The sequence below is a fragment of the Daphnia magna genome, linkage group LG4, assembly GCF_020631705.1.
Source record: "Daphnia magna isolate NIES linkage group LG4, ASM2063170v1.1, whole genome shotgun sequence".
Taxonomy (NCBI): Eukaryota; Metazoa; Arthropoda; class Branchiopoda; order Diplostraca; family Daphniidae; genus Daphnia; species Daphnia magna.
Genome location: NC_059185.1, coordinates 2,727,885 through 2,746,564, shown reverse-complemented (window position 1 = coordinate 2,746,564; position 18,680 = coordinate 2,727,885). Strand labels below are relative to the sequence as shown.

The 18,680-nt window shown below is 40.5% G+C and overlaps 4 protein-coding genes and 1 long non-coding RNA gene across 10 annotated transcripts; 4 read left to right on the top strand and 1 right to left on the bottom strand.

Moving 5' to 3' along the window:
* The first annotated feature begins 856 nt into the window (after positions 1 to 856).
* LOC116920725 (trypsin alpha-3) lies at positions 857 to 2,742 on the top strand. The gene is made up of 8 exons (XM_032926823.2): positions 857 to 1,259; positions 1,321 to 1,390; positions 1,474 to 1,538; positions 1,602 to 1,690; positions 1,794 to 1,923; positions 2,007 to 2,145; positions 2,218 to 2,381; positions 2,496 to 2,742. The coding sequence occupies exons 1-8, from the start codon at positions 1,242 to 1,244 to the stop codon at positions 2,643 to 2,645; spliced, it is 825 nt and encodes a 274-aa protein (XP_032782714.2). The 5' UTR covers positions 857 to 1,241; the 3' UTR covers positions 2,646 to 2,742.
* Positions 2,743 to 7,761: 5,019 nt separating this feature from the next.
* On the top strand, positions 7,762 to 9,838 carry LOC116920722 (trypsin). The gene is made up of 8 exons (XM_032926821.2): positions 7,762 to 7,916; positions 7,987 to 8,047; positions 8,149 to 8,216; positions 8,320 to 8,411; positions 8,544 to 8,673; positions 8,854 to 9,175; positions 9,269 to 9,405; positions 9,480 to 9,838. The coding sequence occupies exons 1-8, from the start codon at positions 7,899 to 7,901 to the stop codon at positions 9,633 to 9,635; spliced, it is 984 nt and encodes a 327-aa protein (XP_032782712.2). The 5' UTR covers positions 7,762 to 7,898; the 3' UTR covers positions 9,636 to 9,838.
* Positions 9,839 to 10,013: 175 nt separating this feature from the next.
* LOC116920719 (trypsin Blo t 3) lies at positions 10,014 to 13,154 on the top strand. Its single transcript, XM_032926817.2, has 8 exons — positions 10,014 to 11,199; positions 11,278 to 11,326; positions 11,428 to 11,492; positions 11,554 to 11,639; positions 11,792 to 11,924; positions 12,052 to 12,496; positions 12,568 to 12,704; positions 12,781 to 13,154. Exons 1-8 carry the CDS (start codon positions 11,182 to 11,184, stop codon positions 12,946 to 12,948), a joined length of 1,101 nt encoding a protein of 366 aa, XP_032782708.1. The 5' UTR covers positions 10,014 to 11,181; the 3' UTR covers positions 12,949 to 13,154.
* Positions 13,155 to 13,581: 427 nt separating this feature from the next.
* Positions 13,582 to 16,624, top strand: LOC116920726 (trypsin). 3 transcript variants are annotated; one of them, XM_032926825.2, is made up of 10 exons: positions 13,582 to 13,805; positions 13,913 to 13,979; positions 14,866 to 14,985; positions 15,059 to 15,119; positions 15,225 to 15,292; positions 15,388 to 15,479; positions 15,616 to 15,745; positions 15,836 to 15,968; positions 16,057 to 16,193; positions 16,275 to 16,624. In XM_032926825.2, exons 3-10 carry the CDS (start codon positions 14,968 to 14,970, stop codon positions 16,428 to 16,430), a joined length of 795 nt encoding a protein of 264 aa, XP_032782716.1. In that variant the 5' UTR covers positions 13,582 to 13,805; positions 13,913 to 13,979; positions 14,866 to 14,967; the 3' UTR covers positions 16,431 to 16,624. The 3 variants fall into 3 exon arrangements, with proteins under 3 accessions (XP_032782716.1, XP_032782715.1, XP_045028133.1); XM_032926824.2 differs by having other exon boundaries at positions 13,582 to 13,979; XM_045172198.1 differs by having other exon boundaries at positions 13,582 to 13,979; positions 14,628 to 14,985.
* Positions 16,625 to 16,851: 227 nt separating this feature from the next.
* On the bottom strand, positions 16,852 to 18,653 carry LOC116920730. Of its 4 annotated transcripts, none has more exons than XR_006645369.1 (4): positions 18,397 to 18,653; positions 17,955 to 18,310; positions 17,350 to 17,872; positions 16,852 to 17,284 (listed from the first exon to the last, which is right to left on the bottom strand). It is a non-coding gene; the product is annotated as an uncharacterized LOC116920730 (long non-coding RNA). The 4 variants fall into 4 exon arrangements; XR_006645370.1 differs by having other exon boundaries at positions 17,350 to 17,632; positions 17,717 to 17,872; positions 17,955 to 18,476; XR_004392833.2 differs by having other exon boundaries at positions 17,955 to 18,476.
* Between the last annotated feature and the right edge of the window lie 27 nt (positions 18,654 to 18,680).

Here is an 18,680-nt window from a genome sequence, read left to right as displayed (position 1 = left end):
TTTACTGTAGCGGCTAAACGCTAATTAGATTTGCGTCGAAAACTGATTGCACGTAGACGCGCAAACATTGATTAGGGGGAAAGGGAGGTTTTCAGCCAGCAAATGCTCTGAATCACATTTAGTCCTAATTTTACATTTTCGTTTCAGCAACGACGATGTGTTGAATAGATTAAAACTCTCCTTTCAAGAGCGTTCACTTTGCCCTTTAGAGCAAGGAAGGGACCGAATACGTAATCCACGTGTTTTCCAACCTTTTCCCCACTTTTCTTATTTTGCATTTGTTTCCATTTTCTCTCCCCTCCTTTACGTGCAATACGCAATGTGTTTCCTATTTTATTTTTGCTCTTTATCCCTTAGCTTATAAAGACGCTAAAAGCAAACCCTTCCCTAGCACTTTAAGAGAGAGAAAAGAGATCAAATTGAAATGTTGCATAATTTGAATATGTTTCTTAAAAGAAATTTGGACTTTCAGAGTCCCGAGGCTATACTTGGTTACCGGAACCCTTTTAATATAAAGGGTTTAAATACCTAGCTTTGTGTTGCATTGTTCTTCAGTGCAGTAGAGCAGTTTGCAGAGAAATGTACGACGTTCTCATCTGCTGTTTTATTGCCCAAGTTAGTGCACACCATGTTTTTAAATCAACATCTTTTATGGATCGACATTATGAGGTATGTAGTACAATATAAGAATTCGTGCATCGATCGTCTTTGCCTCGAGTTTTTTATTAAGTGTAAATCAATTACAAAGCTATGTTGCTTTGACACGCTTAGGATGCAAATCTACTGTTTGACGGCCTTGCACGATTTATCTTTTACAACTAGTCTAATCCTATTTTCCGTTTGCAGATATTGGGAAATGCAAATGCGCTTCATTAGGACCGGCTGATCTGATGCACAGCTGGGCAAATCAAGTGTGCATCCCTCCAAATCCACTTGGGTTGGATGGTAACTGAAACTTTCTCATTGGTTACATTTTAATTGGTGTTTGTTCTGGCGCGTATGTTTCTCCCTATTAGATTTCGCGGCGTGTGCTAGTAGCCAACTGTGTTTGCATCCTCTGTTTGGATTCGGGTTAGGGACAGCCTTAATCTTGCAACATCTGTTTGGCTTGAAGGCTGAAATTGCGTTGAAGGCTGTGGTATAAAAAGCGGCATGCCACCGCATTCAATCACCACAGTCGATTTGCATTGCTGATTAATCGAGGCTTGGTGAGGCACGTCTGGCGATCCCCAACACTAGCCATGCATTCAACAGTTCAGGTAAATTTCTGCTTCTTTTCGGTGGTATTAACGAACCGCCTAACTTTTTCAAATTCTGTAGAGTTTTTTGCTGCTTTGCATTTTCGGTTGTGTATGTTCAGATTCCATTTCTGGAGCAAGTCTCAACAATGGTGAGTGTTGTATCCTATTGTGGCTTCTGTTACTGCATCATTTATTCGTAGTATTTTTAAATAAAATTTCAAAAAAAAAAAAGAAACTGAGGAAATTGATCAGATCGTTGGTGGGACCCAAGCTGCTGCTGGGGAATTTCCGTATATGGTAAGACATGGATTCTTCGGTCGTAATGCCCGTTGGTTGGTTCATTTTGTAAAATCTCTTTAGGCGATTTTACGCCGCAACGGCGATTTCTTCTGTGGTGGAACGTTGATTGCGCCTTCTTTTATCTTGACAGCTGCCCATTGTCTAGCCAAGTAAGTCTAACTTTTCGCTTGCTTAGCTTTTTCCTCGGTGATAACACGTTCTGATTAAATTGATTCGTGCGCAATTCTAATCAATCGTTCACAATTTTCGTAGTGTACCGGCCTCGTCCACGGGATCGCTGCAGGTGACCTTAAACACGGTAGCAGCGAGTGGCGGATCCGGTGCTGAAGTGAGGACTGTAAGGAGGTTCCTTGTGCATCCATCGTACAATTCCGGAACAAAGGTGAGGGTTTTTATTCGTTTTTGGTGATTACGGATTTTTTTTATTTCCAGTCGATGAAGATTAATCGTATTCGATGATTGCAGCAAAACGATGTTGCCATCATGGCTTTGAGCACGCCTGTTACCAATATCACGCCTGTTCCGCTTCCGTTTTTCTCCGACGCGGGCACTTCGTATGAGGGCCGGAGTACAGTTATTGCCGGATGGGGTACAACATCTTCTGGTGGGTGCATAACATAAATAAAATTCATTTGCATGTGGTGTTGCTTATACCTTATCGTTTTGCCATCGTTAGGTGGAAGTGTGTCGAGCGTGTTGCTTAAAGCAACGGTTAGTATTCTTGAGAACAGGGTATGTCGTAGACAGTATGGAAGGACAATCTTGGGTTTTGTTTTATCGAGTGCGTTCTATCCTGGCGAGATGTTGTGTGCCGCTGCTGCCGGGAAAGACACTTGTCAGGTCTGTCCCTGTCTTTGAATGTTGATAGTTTTTATTAGTATTTTAAGTGTTTTAATGAATTTAATGTTAAGCAAAGTTTGGTTTTTGGGACTGATTCTGTATCATTCATTACAGGGTGATAGTGGCGGTCCACTGCTCTACGCTGGGTGTCAAGTGGGTATTACCAGCTTCGGTAGGGGTTGTGCCGATCCGAGATTCGCCGGCGTGTATACCCGCGTCACCAATTATCTTGGCTGGATTGCAGACACTCAGAGGAGGATTTAAAACTTTGTCGCGCAACAAGCCGTGCAAAGGCGAACGGGTCTTGGGTGTAGGGTGGAGGATTACAGTTTATGAATAATACAGTTACCATACCCGTAGAGCTATTTTTGTAAATATCCTGGGGTTCCTTGCTGAAGGCGTACACACATTAAATGCATAATGGTATATCATCACATTCATGATAGTTATTCAGACAAAGATGGGGTGTATTTGTTGCTCGAAAGCTTGTTTGGTTTCTATGGAATTGCATTTATTTTTCGGAATACTGTTTGGACGCCTGTTTCTTTGAAGATCATTTTGGGAAAAGACTTCTTCGGTTGGTTGGGTTTACCTACCAACCGGGACTTTTCGTTCAACAATTTCGAACAAAAAATTTGGACATGGTTGTCGTTCATGTTGGAATAGCTGGACGGACGATTTCAACTGCCCCACGAAGTTGGTCTGTCGTCCGGTTCCGGTTTCCAGCAAATCTGCCATGATGTCTGCAATGAAGTTGGGTGTGTTGCTTGGTTTCTCCGTACGTTATCAATTTTGAATTTCTTGTATCAGCAAGTGACAGACTTTCATTTCTTAGCAGTTCCAGACGACATAAAAAATTTGAAAGTGTAGAGGAGAGGTTCGTCTTCACTTGTTCTCACCTGGATATGAAACTTTGCCGAGGGTGAAAACTTCCCAGAGGATGCCGTACGACCAGACGTCCGATTGGCTGGAGAAGATGCGATCCGTTAGCGATACAATGGCCATCCGTTTGACTGGCATCAACTCCTAGCGACTAATTGTTACGTGAGTACGATTCGTTAGGCAAGTGTCATCCTTGTCTCCTTGAACTTTTAGGCTGGACATACAAATGAAATGAAATACGGAATCGAAGTCTTGCTTAATCGAGCATCCGGGGATGAAGGTATCACAAACATGACTGCACTTGAGGTTCTCAATTTTCAAATCGTTTGTCGTGGATGTCTAAATAGGAACCTACAAATCCTCAGCAGTTGAACTGGAATTCTTTAGTGTGCGTGAAGACGTCCAGGTTTTTTCTTGACTGTTACCCTACACCTGTTAATCTTTCGGGGAGGAGTCTGCAGTTGGCGTTTGTCAGAAGCAGGGAAGTCTGTAGAGGTAAAACTCCTTATGCAATTAACATTTTCAAAAATTGGGTTTTTATCTGTCAGCAATAACTGTTTTGCTATTGCAAGTCTTGTGGGGCTGTGCGATTAGCAGCAGTTGGGAACATCAAGACTTGGGAATGGAAACAAGAACTCAATCCTCCCGTGTTCCATAACATTTATCGTTCTGTACAGGTATTCTGCTACGCTTTGTTTGTTTTGATGAATCAACAGTTGGATTTTGCACGATCGTGTCCGTCACGGGCTGCAAGGAAAATTGTGTTTGTTTAATTTGTTTTATACAGCAAACGACCGCATTAGCTGAGCTGAATAGCGGCTCCTCGTTAATGAGTTGCTTCGTGTTTTTGCTGCGGTGCAGCCATCTGTAGATCAAATTTAGATTTGCGTTCTTTTTAAAAATAAGCAACCAAACCATTTTTATTAAAGATTTTAATTGATTAATGGTTGTGTCTTTAAATTTCAAGTTTTGCTTCGGGGTTGTCCATGTTCAAGATAATTATTCAAGGCTGGGGAGTTGATCCTTTTGCATTTGCCGTACCTGTGGCTCTGGCGTTTTGTGGATTTACACGGTAATGGAAATACATTGCCAAGGTGCAATTACTTATTAAGTCGCATCTAAATCCAAGACGTTGGTATTGCAATTTAGTGCCCACCTGTGTGAATATTAAACCCATTGATATGTTGGTTTTTTTTGTTGGTTTTTGTTTATAGGTTAGTGTTCTCTGTGACTGACAGAACGCTGGTTAACAACAGGGGTTGGACTTTTCATGAGGATATCCACTGGTTGGTATTTTAATTTTCCTGTTTTCTGTTTAGAATTCTCTAACTCATTAACCACTTTCTTTTTGACATTTAACATATGCGCAGCTCAACGTTCTTAACTGTGAGGCAACTTCGTAACGGGGTTTGCGTGTTGTCACATCTAAATTCGCCCATGTTGACAACTACGATTATACTATAGAAGGAATTGGCCCGAAGACTGGGGTTTTATAAGGTGTCGGATTTTTTCTCATTTTTACTCAACCGTTTCCTCTCATCCCCTTAATTGCTCGCTGTAGTTCATGGGACGTTCCTGTATACGTTTGTCACTTGCATCTAACTCACCGATACAAATCTACGAAGCTGCACAGATGCGTGCATGGTACACACTTGCCACATGAGTAACAAGCTCTTTAGTTGTGCTTTTTCCTAAAACACGCAATCGCCGTTTTTGATACTCGTCCTGAGCCGGGTTTTCATGGATGTGAATGAATTGGTGCCTAAAAATGCAAACAAGTGTCGTGTGTTGTTCTACCGTCCTCTTCATACAACTGGGGACGTGAATCTATCGTTGTCGTTTTCGTGAAACCTCCACCTTCGGCTACCATGTGGCAATACGAAGAAAAATCTGCAGAATTGGTATTACGTAGTGAAAACCTGCCCGCAACTGCGTTTTGGCATTTTGAATACAAAAGACCCCCAGAAAACTGATATGATAAGTTGAGCGCCATCGCTTCTAGCCAGTTCCACGCAGTTTCTAGACCTAGTCTTTACGATGCGTTTCACCGTCGGGTTAATAAAGGCATCTTTTAAACTGAAATTTTTGCATACGTTTAAATGTGCTTATTCTGACTGGCTTAAGGTAATCCTGTGGATCGCCGCAACTGTATGTTCCATGATGCCAACCACCGTATGTCTTATGTATACTGGGCTTAGAAAATGTTATTTAATACCAGAGTTCACGGCGAATTTATTCGATTACATTTCACGTTGAATTTGGTTTCAGAAAAAATTGTCAACGAAGTGCCGGATGCTCTTGGAGACTTCCCTTCGTTGATGTGAGCTTTAATGTTCAAACGGCAACAAACTTGATTCATTTGTTGGAACATTGATCACCTTTCCAGGCGTCTTTAGATTTGGATGGTGGCCTGTGTGGTGGGACTTTAATTACTCACTTTAATATCCTGACAGCGGCTCATTGCGTGATAGAGTAAGTATACGTTTTAATTACAAATGCTTGAATAAACCTCTTTATTTAAATCAGTACTATACGTGTTGGATTTGATAGAATCTAGACAGGTGTTCTTTCAATCGAGAACTTTGTGCAAAATAGATTAAATATCTTGAATTTTAAAAATGCTGTAATTGTTCTTTCAGTGGATTGAAATTATTCTTGTTTTTCAGTTATGTTCCATCAGACGCGAGCAAATTTACCGTTTTCCTAAACACGCGATCAACTTTGCCACAATTGCTGGATGGAGGTTAACATCTTTACGCTTTTGACGTGATTCAATGTCTTGTGTCATTTATCTAAAAAATTTAATTTCTCGATTGAATCGAAAGGAGGACTCTTTGTGAAGTTTTGGGGTTCAAGTGGGTATTGCTTCCTTCGGCGTTGCTTGTGCTAATCACATATGCTAGTGTTTACACTCGTCTCACCACCTACGTCGGTTGGATTGCAACCACCCAGGCCAACAATTATTCTAGAGCGGATGGGTAAAAATTCATTTTTACCTGAGTACCAGACCCATGTACTAGATACGGTTTTATCGACTTATTAACCAATGTTGTACGTTTGCTGAAATGTTTTTCTTTTTCTCGGAACACAAACATGATGCCTTTAGTTATTGGGTTGAAAAATTAATATGGAGGTAGATAACAAAAGATAATAAAAACTTTATTCAGCATTCGTAATGACATTTCAAATGCACGTGGCTAGGTAAACTTATTACGTGATACTGCGTTACGGATTATAAAGTTTCTTGACGTCCATTTAGTTGATAGGAAGCATGGATATTTTGATTTCCTACCTGCAACTCGTTCTGCATTATGTACGAAGTGATTCATAATTCTTTGTTGGTCATACCAGCAAGAGTTCTATGACGGTGGTCGTGACGCTAAAATCAATTGGGGCAGCCGATCGTCTTATGTTTGTATTGCGTCGTATATGGTCCATATGTTTCTATCTTATGTCATAAAAAAGAACAATAGACGTTCGGAAATTCTCGTAGTTTAGAAGGACCATCAGTAGAGCTGATGTCTTCTAACAATATACCAATAACTTGTATTAACTGAAGGCAGACGGCTTGTTTTGCTTTGTTGCTCTAGTGTCATCGTCTGTACGTCGTCTGTACGTACGTCTGTGGAACCTTAATTGCACCTTGTCACGGCTGGACATTGTCTATTCGGCTAACAAGCCGTTATAGCTTTCAAATAATCAAGATCTACTGATTAGTAAATGAGCACTGATGTTTTTATAGACAGGTCGGTTGATTTTAGTGTTCTTTTTTTCTGTCACGAGGAGTGACTAAGTTCATCCTGCACAAAAGCTACACCGCCGCCTTTCGTCTTAAACGTATGCAAACAACTGCAACAGTTTCTTCTGCTCTAGAAAAAAAAGAGGACCGTATTCCAAGTTTCCAGCTAGCCCCTTTTGATTTATGCAAAACTATAAGTTAATTGTTACGATAACGATATCGCCTTGCTCGTCCTCGGTAAGTGGCGTCCGTCCGTCAGGTGATGTTGGCAGGATATGTTGAGAAATGTCGACAGGTTTCATGAACTGTTCGCTTACCTTGACAACGACTCGTATTTTTGTTGTTGCTAAGTAATTCCTCGTGGCGTTGTGTAAAGGACTTTGATGCTCGTACCTAATCTTTTTTTTCCAATCAACAAGTGTCCACTCTGAGTTGGGAACTTGCAAGCAACGTGCACACTTAAGCGGGGCACAGCTGCTTTTTATTTTTATTTTTTATTTTTCAGTCCTCGTGTCCTCTGCATAACCGGAACTGAAACGCACATGTTTTTATAAAAAATGACGAACGAGAGCTGAGTATGTGCGTCATTCGATATTCCACTTGTTTCATTCGTAGCCCAAACTAACATCATCAATTCATCTGTTTCCACTTAATTCATCAGAGCGTGTAGGGCTGCATTGGTTGCCGCTAACAGAAAAAAAAATATGCTGCAAACAAGTGCAGCATATGGTCTGCAATAAACATTTGTAGCTCGAGTTCCCTTTCTAATCAAAAAGGGACTCTTCACTTTCTAAATAAAAGGAGCTCGAACGGATCGACTTGTCCATTAGCTGACTGACCTCACTTACCTGTCATTTTTCAAGCACTCTGTCCGAAATTTCGGGTCTTTCGTCAAGATGCGTTTCACTTTATGGGTAAATATTGTTCTTCTTGTCGGCCAATCATTGTTTCGTTACTTGTAATAATCATTTGTATTAACTAAAGGTTGTCGGCTTGTTTTGCCTTGTTGGTTTGGTGTCATCGAATATTGAAATGTCTAACGAAGGTATTTTGGGCTTTACGATAACAGAGAGCAATTTTTGCATACCAGAATGACCCGATATGATAAGGTTTAATTTCTTGTTATTTCGTATTCCATTTCCAAAGAGAATCGCCAGCCCAGCATTTCTATCGTCGGTGGAACTGCAGCTCTTCTTGGCGAATTTCCAGCATTGGTAAATAGCCCTCAATTTTTTCATTTAGTTTAACACTGTCTAAACACATGAGTTGCTTAAAACATAAATTTCGTGCCGTGAATTTTGATTGATGTGATTTCAGGGTGCTATGCGCACTAGCAGTGGTGCCCTTCGTTGTGGTGGAACTTTAATTACACCTTCACACGTTTTGACGGCCGCACATTGTCTGTCAGGGTAACACGCCGTTAAAAAAATATTTAAATAACCAGCATTCACGTATTCGTGTTTGTCTTCTTTTGTATAACCAAGTCGATGGATTTTATTGTTGTCGAACGTCAATTAAAATTGATTTTTATCATCGTTTAGACTGAGTGCGACTGCCATTAGCTCGTTAAGAATGATGTTCAACTCGTTGACGGTGAGCGGCGACACCGGCTCTATCGCTAGAAACGTGACGAGAGCCATCATTCATCCAAGTTACACCTCCGTTACCAGAGTATTGCTAATGTTTGACTGCTACAATTAATTTCCTTTCATAAGAATTGTGTTTTAACATAAATTTTCTACCTGCCGCAAAACAGGGGAGAATTCTTGAGCTTCCTCATTTATTTTGAATGTCGACGAAAACTTAAAAACAGTTTATGTCTCCGAATTAAATGTGTACATTAACCCACAGGGATTCGACGTTGCCGTGATGCTGTTAAATTCACCTATCACAACCATCGCCCTAACTAAACTTCCAACGGATTCAGCTATTGCGACCACAATAAGACCAACAACAACAAGACGGACCACAACAGGACGGACCACAACAAGACGGACCACAACAAGACGGACCACAACAAGACCAACCACAAAACCATCATGTTCGTGTACCTGTCCACCAGCAACGGTGAGACAAAAGGTCCAGCCTAAAACCCAAGCCGTTGATTCGAGAGCTTTTAGTACATACGAGAACGAGCCGGCCGTCATTGCTGGATGGGGGACAACGTCTTCCGGTTGGATTTCTTAACATTTGCCTTTACATTTATATACTTTCGTCATTTCCGAATAGATTTGAAAACTAATTTTTTAAAATTTCAATTCAAAAGGGGGCAGCATTTCTTCCATTTTATTGAAGGCCAACGTCACGGTTTTAGCCAATTCAGTTGTCGCTTCTCAATATGGTAGTTCCTTCCTCCCCCTAGCGATGCTGGGTGCCGCCGCCCCGGGTAAAGACACCTGCCAGGTGAGTTTCTCAACCAAGTCAATAATATTCGACCAAAAATGTGCTTAGTTATAAGAAAACACTTGATTATTTAGGGTGACAGCGGTGGCCCTCTTTACGTTAAAGGTGTTCAAGTTGGCATTACCAGCTGGGGCAGCGGCTGTGCTGATCCTGACTTCGCTGGAATCTATACGCGAGTCACTACTTATGTTGACTGGATCGCTCAAACGGTGACCAGCAATCCGGTGTAGATCTATTGGCGCTATGCAGTGGACATTCAAACTAACACGACTTTGTACGACTTCTTAATTGACTTTGATTTATGTCAACCACGTAACAATATCTGGTTTTGATGCGTCATGAATAGGTTTTCATAGATGCTATGATTTTTTTTTAAGCTTTGTTTTCCTTTTGCATTGGATGGGGTATAATAAAATTCGTTATTCAGCAGCAATTTTATGCATCAGATAACTTTTATTTTACTTTATTCATCTAGCTTTCAGCACAGCGAAAAATCTTTGTGTGACCGACATTTCCCCGCTTTTAAAGTGCTCATTAGGTGACCCATCCCATTGCTTTCCCGAGGAAGGGAGACCACCAAAAAGTTATGTAATGAACGCTTAGGGTAGTACTTTTTTCGTATACCTCCAGCGGTCTAGACAACGACGTACCAACTCAACAGCTCACAGTTTGCAAAATTCCGTCGTGCTGACATGTCCTTTCGGTTTCCAGTGACTGTTCTCGTACAGTCTTTTTTAAAATTACGTAACCCACACATTTGTATCAAAGTCTAATTGAGCTTTCTTCATTTAATCTTTTACCGATGCAAGGTTGTCGTGTCCAAGGTCCCATTTTTTGAATTTATTTTCCCTCTTGGTCATGTGTGAATTGAGAACCCCTTCTCTGTTATTCTCATTCATTAAAATCTATGTTTTAAGCGGCTTATTCAATCCTAAAAAAGAAGAAAGCTGACGTGACACTCGCAAGATCCTATCAGTCCTACCTCCATGCTAAGTCGGCAATGAAATTCAGTTGACCTACCCCAGTCTAAAGGATCGCTTGGTTCACGGCCATCACGGGACATGAGATTTGGAGACTATTATACCCCAAACAGTCGCAAAAAGATCAACAGTTGAAACGAAGCGTCTCGTTCTACCGAATTATACTTGGATTTTGTGTAGTTGATTTCCCGTTCGAGTGTGTACGTCTTTCAGATCCATGTGCTGTTTGGAGCTCTTACAAACCCTCTACAGTCCATAATTGAAAGAGCTCTATTGAATTTCCTGGGCGTTAATAGTGCATATGCTCATAAACGGTGGTAATAAATGGCATCCTCTGCACTGAACAGTACATACGTCCGGCTCAATGATGGGCACCTAGACGCTGCCCAGACGGAACACATATGGCGGATTGTCAACAAGCTCTTCACTAACACTTGGCCCGAAAAATATAAAAAAAAATATCTCTCTCGAACATTATTCAGAACCGGATTTGCATACAAATCTGAATAAGCGTCGTGCGTCATTCCATTATTCTTTGCATTACATCTGCAGACGCAAAGCTATCCATTAAGTATTTTTATGTCGCTTCCACCTATGGAAGTGTCTAGCTGATAACCGACGTACTGGACAACATACGGCTATTAAAAAGGACAGCTCTCCAGACTTTGGGTTACGTATAGTTAGCCCTAAACTTGTGTTTGGATTTTGAATAAAAAGGACCCTAAAAGACTGACATGACCATCAGTTGAGCGCCATTGCTTCTAGTCATTTTCACATCATTTCCAAGCTCTTCACGATGCGTTTCACGGTTGGGGTAATCCTATTATTGTCTCTCCTATAGTTTAATGCACTAATACTAATATAAACAAACAATTATTTCCAACTGCCACAGGTATTCCTTTGGGTCGTCGTATCTGTTTGTTCCCATCCTGCTCGCGAAGGTGTGTCTTTTTTGAACGATGCCCTTAGAAAATCTTAATTCATACCATAATCCATGACGAATCTGTTTGTTTCAATTTCGTGCTGAATTTGGTTTCAATAGGCCTGGTGGATGATGGCAAAATCGTCAATGGAGTCCCGGCAGCTGCTGGAGAATTCCCTTCCATAGTATGAGCTTTATAGGATCTTCTATACAGCAGCAACAAAAGTTAATTTTCTCACTTTTCAGACGGTTTTACATTTGAATGGCTACCTGTGCGGTGGGACCTTAATTGCTCCTTCTTACGTCCTGACGGCTGCTCATTGCTTGGCCGAGTAAGATTGTTTTTTCTAGCTTCTAGAGTCTAACTTTTTAGAGACCTTTTTTTCAACACTTTAAGCTTGAATGAATTAACTTGTTGAAAAAGATGCATTTTTGCGTCTTTTTACAAAATTGAAATCAGCAGTTTGTTTTTTTGGTCTGTCAGTCACGCTCAGTCGGAAGTGAGCTCTTTCACCGTGCATCTAAACACGTTGTCAATTAGCGGCGGTGGAACAGGATCTCTGTCGCGCGGAGTGACCAAATTCATCGTGCACGAAAGCTACAACGCCAACACCCAAGTAAGTCTCTAGTATGTAGACAAAGAACTGGAACATTTCAGGGTACCGAGAAAAAGAAAGAACAGCTACACTATAGTAGATTAGTCTTATAGTTTCAGTCAACACACATCTGCAAATGATTTATTAGGATAACGACATCGCTTTGATGGTCCTGGACTCGCCGGTGACTACAATCGCGCCCGTTACCCTTCCGTCCGACCCATCTGTGACAACAACCACAAAACCTACTACAACCACGAAACCAATAACGACGACAACTAAACCGACGACAACAACCAAACCTTCAACGTCGACGACCAAACCAACAACAACGACTAAACCAACAACAACAACCAGAACAACGACAAAGCCGACCACAACAACCAAACCAACCACAACCAAACCAACCACAACCAAACCGACCACAACAACCAAACCAACCACAACCAAACCGACCACAACGGTGAAAACAACGACCACTAAACCAACGTGTTCGTGTACCTGTCCACCACCGACTACCCCAGCGATGAAAGCTTTCAGCACCTACGCCAACAGCCCGGCCATCATTGCCGGATGGGGAACAACATCTTCAGGTTTTGACGTATTTCAATTAGTCTTTCGTTCTTTTGGTTTCAATCCTTTGTTTTCTCATTTGAATCCAAAGGAGGAAGCGTTTCGCAGGTGTTGTTGAAAGCTGACGTCACTGTTCTAGACAATTCAGTTTGTTCGAGTCAATATGGTGCTGGATTTATCGCTGCTGATATGTTGTGTGCCTCTGCTCCGGGCACCGATACTTGCCAGGTAAATTTTATTTTAAACAGCTGCAGCTGCTTAGGAGGGTTCATTTAAATGAAACGTTGAATGTAATTTTGTACAGGGTGATAGCGGAGGTCCTCTTTACGTCGGCGGAGTTCAAGTGGGTATTACTTCCTTCGGTGCTGGTTGTGCCGATCCTAACTTTGCTGGCGTGTACACCCGTGTTACCACTTACCTTGGTTGGATCGCAACCACCAAGGCCAACAATCCTCCTACAACAGTTGGATAAAGTTTTACCAGCGGAGCACTAATCTCTTTCACCATTCCAACCGGACCTAGACCTGATATGAAAACGAGCTTTTTTTGTTTTGTTTCAATTGAATTTTTAATTATTGTCGTTTGCCTGATTTGAATAGTGATGACGAGACTTGATAATAAGACCACAGATTGAATGAAGTGGCGACACAATAAATTACTTTATTTAGCATGCAAAAAGATGGCAAATAATTTATGGCGTCATATTATATAGTAGAACAACTTTTATCATTGCTACATCATAGCCATGACGTTCATCATCCACTTTTGATCTGACCAATAGATCGTTCGCTTGAAACGAAATAAGCACGCCCTGTCGTTACTTTATATTCATCTAGCTTTTTAGCACAGCGAAAAAACTGAAATCCATTTCTCTTTGTGTGACCGGCATTTCCCCGCTTTTGAAGTATTTTTTAGGTGACCAACCCCATCGATTTCCCAAGGAAGGGTGACAAAAAACAAAACAAAGTGTTATGTAACGGAGGTTTAGGGTGCTATCCAGGTTAAACACCTCCGGCTATCAGGACGGCGGTGTGCACACATATAGTGTGTAAAATTTCGTTGTGGTGACGATGTCCTTGACACATTCGATTTAAGTTCATGGAGATGTTAGCATAGTCTAAATCTATCTCTTACGTATTAAGGGAGCTAACTAATATTTCGACAACGATTGGGACTCGATTGTTTTGTACCTGTTTTGTGTTCCCATCAGGCAAAGGAACACGTCATCCCTTAACGTTATTCAGTTGTTTGATTCCATAGTTATTGGCATTTGGTGTTCGTCCTGTTTAATAATTATATCATTACCAGCCTTTCGTTCGACGAGTACGGGTACGGTGAACAGAACTTTGTTGACTTCATTATTCAATTATGTGTTGTTTTACATCTGCGAACGCAAAGCTATTCACTGAATTTAATGTCACTCCTCCCAATGAAAGTGTCTAGCAGTTGCCGACGTGCTGGATTTTCACGTCTGTTGACGACACAGAATTTGATAGAAATAAGGTAAAGTTATTAGCAAAATCATTTTTTATTCTATGTCCTAACTGCCTCTCAATGTCTGTCTGCATTATGTAGCTACTACTAGATTATTTACAATTATTTGATGTTAGTCATTTGATTTCGCAAATGAATTGGGTGCTGTGATTTCAAGAGTTTTATCACGCTGTGGGTATCACGTTGAAACTCTTGCATTGCGTCATTTGTTATCATTGTGATGTTTCAAGTTATAATTTACGTGATTTAAATGAATCGTTGTTGTTAAAGAACCCTGTGTGTTTATGGCCGATTACTCAACTCATAAATAGCTTCCATCTGTGAGGGGACGTTCGCGAGATACGTTGGGACAATTTTGACAGATTTTTTCATAATAGTCTGTTTGCTTACCTTAGCAACCGCTCAAATTATTTTGGGTACTCGTGTCCCTCTCAGAGTTGTGCGACTATACGCCACCGTATTTTCTTATATTGCCGTATAAGCTTACAACCTTGACGTTAGTACCTAATCTTTTTTTCAAAATCAACTAGAATACATTTTTGGAACTTTCAAGCGACGTGTGTTCTTAAGCAAGGCCACAGCTGCATTTATTTCTAGTTTTCAAAAAATTTGTCCTTATTTTCTATGCAAAACTAAAACTCCATACACGTGTTTTAGAAAAAATGACGAACGAAAGCTGCGTATGTGCGTCATTTGAAATTCAACTTAGTCCATTCGTAGGACAAATCTAACACCATCATCAATCCGTCTGTTCCCCTTGAATTCATTGAAGCGTGTAAATGGCTCCATTGGCTACTACCAACAGAAAAAACCTGCTGCAAACAAGTGCACCATGTGTTCTGCAATACACCGTGTACCCAAATATCTTATCCAAAAAGGACACTTCATTTTTCAGTATAAAGGAGCTCCAACGGATCAAGTTGTCCATTAGCTGACTGCCTTCCATTACCTGTCATTTTTCAAGAGCTCTGCCTGAAGTTATTTGCATATTATCAAGATGCTTTTCAACTTATGGGTAAATATTTTCTACTATTTTCTGCACACTTCATTAGTTCATCCACGTATTAATAATTTTGTATTAACTAAAGACTGTAGGCTTGTTTTGCCTTGTTGGTTTCGTGTCAACGAAGATTGCAGACTCTACTGAAGGTATTTTCCATTTTGTGTTGTGCTATACAGAGGGCGTTTTTTAAAGTTTTGCGCAAGATTATACAAAGGTTTCATTTCTTGTTATTTCGTACTCAATTTTTAAAGCGAATCTCCAGCCAAACATCAATATCACCCGTGGAACTCCAGCTCTTCCCGGCGATTTTCCAGCATTGGTAAAAGCTATAGCCCTCATTTTTGTCACGCCTTATGGATCGCTTTTAATAAAATAGTAAGTTCATGTTCCCAATTTCGATTGATATGTTTGCAGGGTGCCATGCGCGCAAGTACCGGTTCCCTTCGTTGTACTGGGACTTTAATTGGACCTTACCACGTCTTGACGGCTGCAGCTTGTGTATTTGGGTAACAAACCTTTCAATGGTTTCTAAATAACAAGCAATCACTTATTCGTGTTTGGGCTATAGTGTTATTCGTTAACCAAGTCGATTTCTTTTTATTGTGTGCGTTCTTCTATTAAAATCAATTTTCTTCTCATTAGAATGAATTCGGATGCTCTTTCGTTGTTTACAATGGTGTTCAAGTCATTGCGGGTGACTGGCGGAGTCGGCTCTATCTCTAGAGGTGTGAGAAAGTGCATCGTTCATCCAAATTACAGCATCACTAACAGAGTATTGCCTTCATTTTAAAACTGCAGTTTATTTCAATTTGTAATATCTTTGTTCAAACACTAATGTTCTACGCATCCATTTAACCAACAGAAATTCAATGTTGCCGTGATGTTGTTAACGAAAAACGTCACAGAGATTCCGTTCACTAAACTTCCGACAGCTTCAAGCGGTTCGTATGAAAACGTAATGGCCGTCCTCGCTGGATGGGGGACAACGGCTCAAGGTTGGATTTTCTCAACATTTTGCATTTACATACTTCCATCACTTCCAAGTCGTTTTGACAATGAATTTTTTGAAATCCAATTTATAAGGTGGTAGCATTTCACCCGTTATGTTGAAAGCCAACGTCAAGATTCTAACCAATGCATTTGTCACTGCTCAATACGGTGACTCATTCGTTCCAAAAGTGATGATGGGTGCCGCTGCCCCGGATAATAACACCTGCCAGGTCAGTTTTTCAACCAAGTCTAAAGCCTTTTTATAATTATTGGTCAAATGTACATTATTCTAAATCAATTGAATTTTTTAGGGTGACATGGGCGGTCCTCTTTACGTCAAGGGTGTTCAAGTTGGCATTACAAACTGGGGCCTGAGTTGTACTGATCCTGCCAAACCTAGAATCTATGCCCGACTCACAAGTTATGTTGACTGGATCAAAAGAACGTTGATCAACAACCCGAAGTAGATATTTTGGCGCTATCCAGTGGACCTTTCATCAAAAGCAACACAATTTTCAACTGCTTTTGAACTGACTGTGATTCAAGTCGACTACATAACATTACATGGTTTTGGTGCATCATGAATCGATTTTCATCCATTTTCTTTTTAGTTTTGTGTTTCTTTTGCATTGGATGGGACATAATAAAATTCGTTATTCAACAGCAATTTTGTGTATCAGATAACTATGAATCATTTTACCTTATCCATCTAGCTTTTAGCACAGCGAAAAAACTAAGATCCATTTCTCATTCCAAGTGCTCATTAAGTGACCTACCCCATTGCTTTCCCGAGGAAGGAAGACAAACAAAAGTGGTATGTAATGAACGCTTAACCTGATTGCCTGATTTGAATAGTGACGAGACTTGATAATAAGACCACAGATTGAATGAAGTGGCGACACAATCAATGACTTTATTTAGCATGCAAAAAGATGGAAATAATTTATGGCATGATATTATAGTAGAAAAACTTTCATCATTGCTACAAGATTAGATAACGTCATGAACGTTATTTAACTCATTTGTACACAGCAACGAAATTGCGAACCCGTTCTCTTTCAGTGACGAATCCTTTCGCTTCTTCGAAGAATTGATTTAAGTGACCTATCCCATCGCTTTCCAGAGGAAGGGAGACAAAAAAACAGACAAAGCAATATGGAACAGAAATTTGACATCAGCTGTTCTTTCGATTTAGTTGTCCTAGCTCCGACTGTTAGGATGGGTGGTGTGTCTATTATCCTAGTCGACTTCCCAGTTTGCAATCGCTCGTTGTAATGGCGTATTGTTCTCGTCCCCACTGTCAGACACATCACAGGTAAAGCTTATAAAAAATTATTCGAGTATTATTTGAAGTTTTGTGTAACTTAAGTGATTAATTTTTTGTACCTAGTTGTCAATTGTTTAAGTTCAAAAGTAAATTGTCCTCAATCCAGTTGGCGTTCTAGTGTTGATGGGCCTTTGCAGTGTCAGATTGAAGAAGATGACTAAGAAATTATCAGTTTCCATCTGAAAATAATTAGATAATTATATTGCAGTTATTCATATTGTGTGGGGAACACGACGTTCTGTGAATGAAATATCCAGTAACTAGTATATAATGTGTAAGAGACTGGCATTTCGAGTGTGGTGTGTAGGCATCCAATAAAAAGTGTACTCTTAGGTTAGGTTTCTGTAAACAGGAAAATTGCTGTAAATGCTATTAAACGTCCTCTGAAAGATTGCGTGTTCTTTATTTTAATAAATTTAACGTTACTCGTCTAAATCGTAGATTGCGACACAGAACGGAATAAGCCATTTCTCCTTGTTTGGCCAACATTCGCTGCCGTAGGGGTGGGGCGTTTATCTAGGTGATTTGTCCCAATTTTTGCGAGTCTCGAGGAAGGGAGACAAAAAATAAAATCAAGCAAGTCTTGCGTAACGCAAAGTAAACGGTTAGTGGACTTGATAATAGCCAATATTTTGAAAACCAGTCGAGTTGGATTGTCTTGTACCTATTTTGCGTCCACATCAGGTAAGAAACACGTCATCCCGTAACGTTATTCATTTGTTTGATTTCATAGTTTGTCATCCGTTCTTCATCCTGGCTATTAGTCATCAGTTGAGCGCTATCGCTTTGAATCTTTCACTCAATTTCGAAGCTGTTCAAGATACCCTTCATCGTTGGGGTAATTTGGCTGTAAATTTTACGTCTTTTTCCTTAAATGAAATGAATCTGTTTCCCGATCTATCATTGACGATCAGTCCGAGGTGGGTTGTCTTTGCCGTTTTTATAAAGACGTTGTCAATTGACGGTGGTTGAACAGGCTCTCTGTCACCAGGAGTGACTAGATCCATCCTGCACGGAATTCTGTTGTATAGTAAAAAGGACAGCTTTCTTAAATGTGTGCAAAACTATAAATCCCTTGTTGAGATAACGACACCGCCTTGCTGGACCTGGATGAGTAACGTCCGTCCGTCAAGTGAAGTTGACAGGATATGTCGAGAAATGTCGACAGGTTTCACGAACTGTTCGCTTATACCTTGAGACGACTCGTATTTTGGTGTTGCTAAGTAATTTCTCGTGGCGTTGTGCGAAGGGCCTTGACACTAGTACCTAATCTTTTTTTCCAATCAACAAGTGTTCACTATGAGTTGGGAACTTGCAAGCGACGTGTTAAGCGGGGCACAACTGCCATTTTTTAATATTTCTGTCTACGTTTTCTCTGCATAACCGGAAC

Excerpts from the sequence above, each read along its gene's own strand:
- LOC116920719 (XM_032926817.2), top strand. Across the intron at positions 11,640-11,791 it reads GCTGCTCATTGCTTGGCCGA|TCACGCTCAGTCGGAAGTGA; the intron begins GTAAGATTGTTT and ends TTGGTCTGTCAG. Across the intron at positions 12,705-12,780 it reads CGGGCACCGATACTTGCCAG|GGTGATAGCGGAGGTCCTCT; the intron begins GTAAATTTTATT and ends AATTTTGTACAG.
- LOC116920725 (XM_032926823.2), top strand. Across the intron at positions 1,539-1,601 it reads CTGGGGAATTTCCGTATATG|GCGATTTTACGCCGCAACGG; the intron begins GTAAGACATGGA and ends AAATCTCTTTAG. Across the intron at positions 1,924-2,006 it reads CGTACAATTCCGGAACAAAG|CAAAACGATGTTGCCATCAT; the intron begins GTGAGGGTTTTT and ends CGATGATTGCAG.
- LOC116920726 (XM_032926825.2), top strand. Across the intron at positions 15,120-15,224 it reads GATTGCAGACTCTACTGAAG|CGAATCTCCAGCCAAACATC; the intron begins GTATTTTCCATT and ends CAATTTTTAAAG. Across the intron at positions 15,480-15,615 it reads GCTGCAGCTTGTGTATTTGG|AATGAATTCGGATGCTCTTT; the intron begins GTAACAAACCTT and ends TCTTCTCATTAG.
- LOC116920722 (XM_032926821.2), top strand. Across the intron at positions 8,048-8,148 it reads TATTGAAATGTCTAACGAAG|AGAATCGCCAGCCCAGCATT; the intron begins GTATTTTGGGCT and ends CCATTTCCAAAG. Across the intron at positions 8,674-8,853 it reads GTTACACCTCCGTTACCAGA|GGATTCGACGTTGCCGTGAT; the intron begins GTATTGCTAATG and ends ATTAACCCACAG.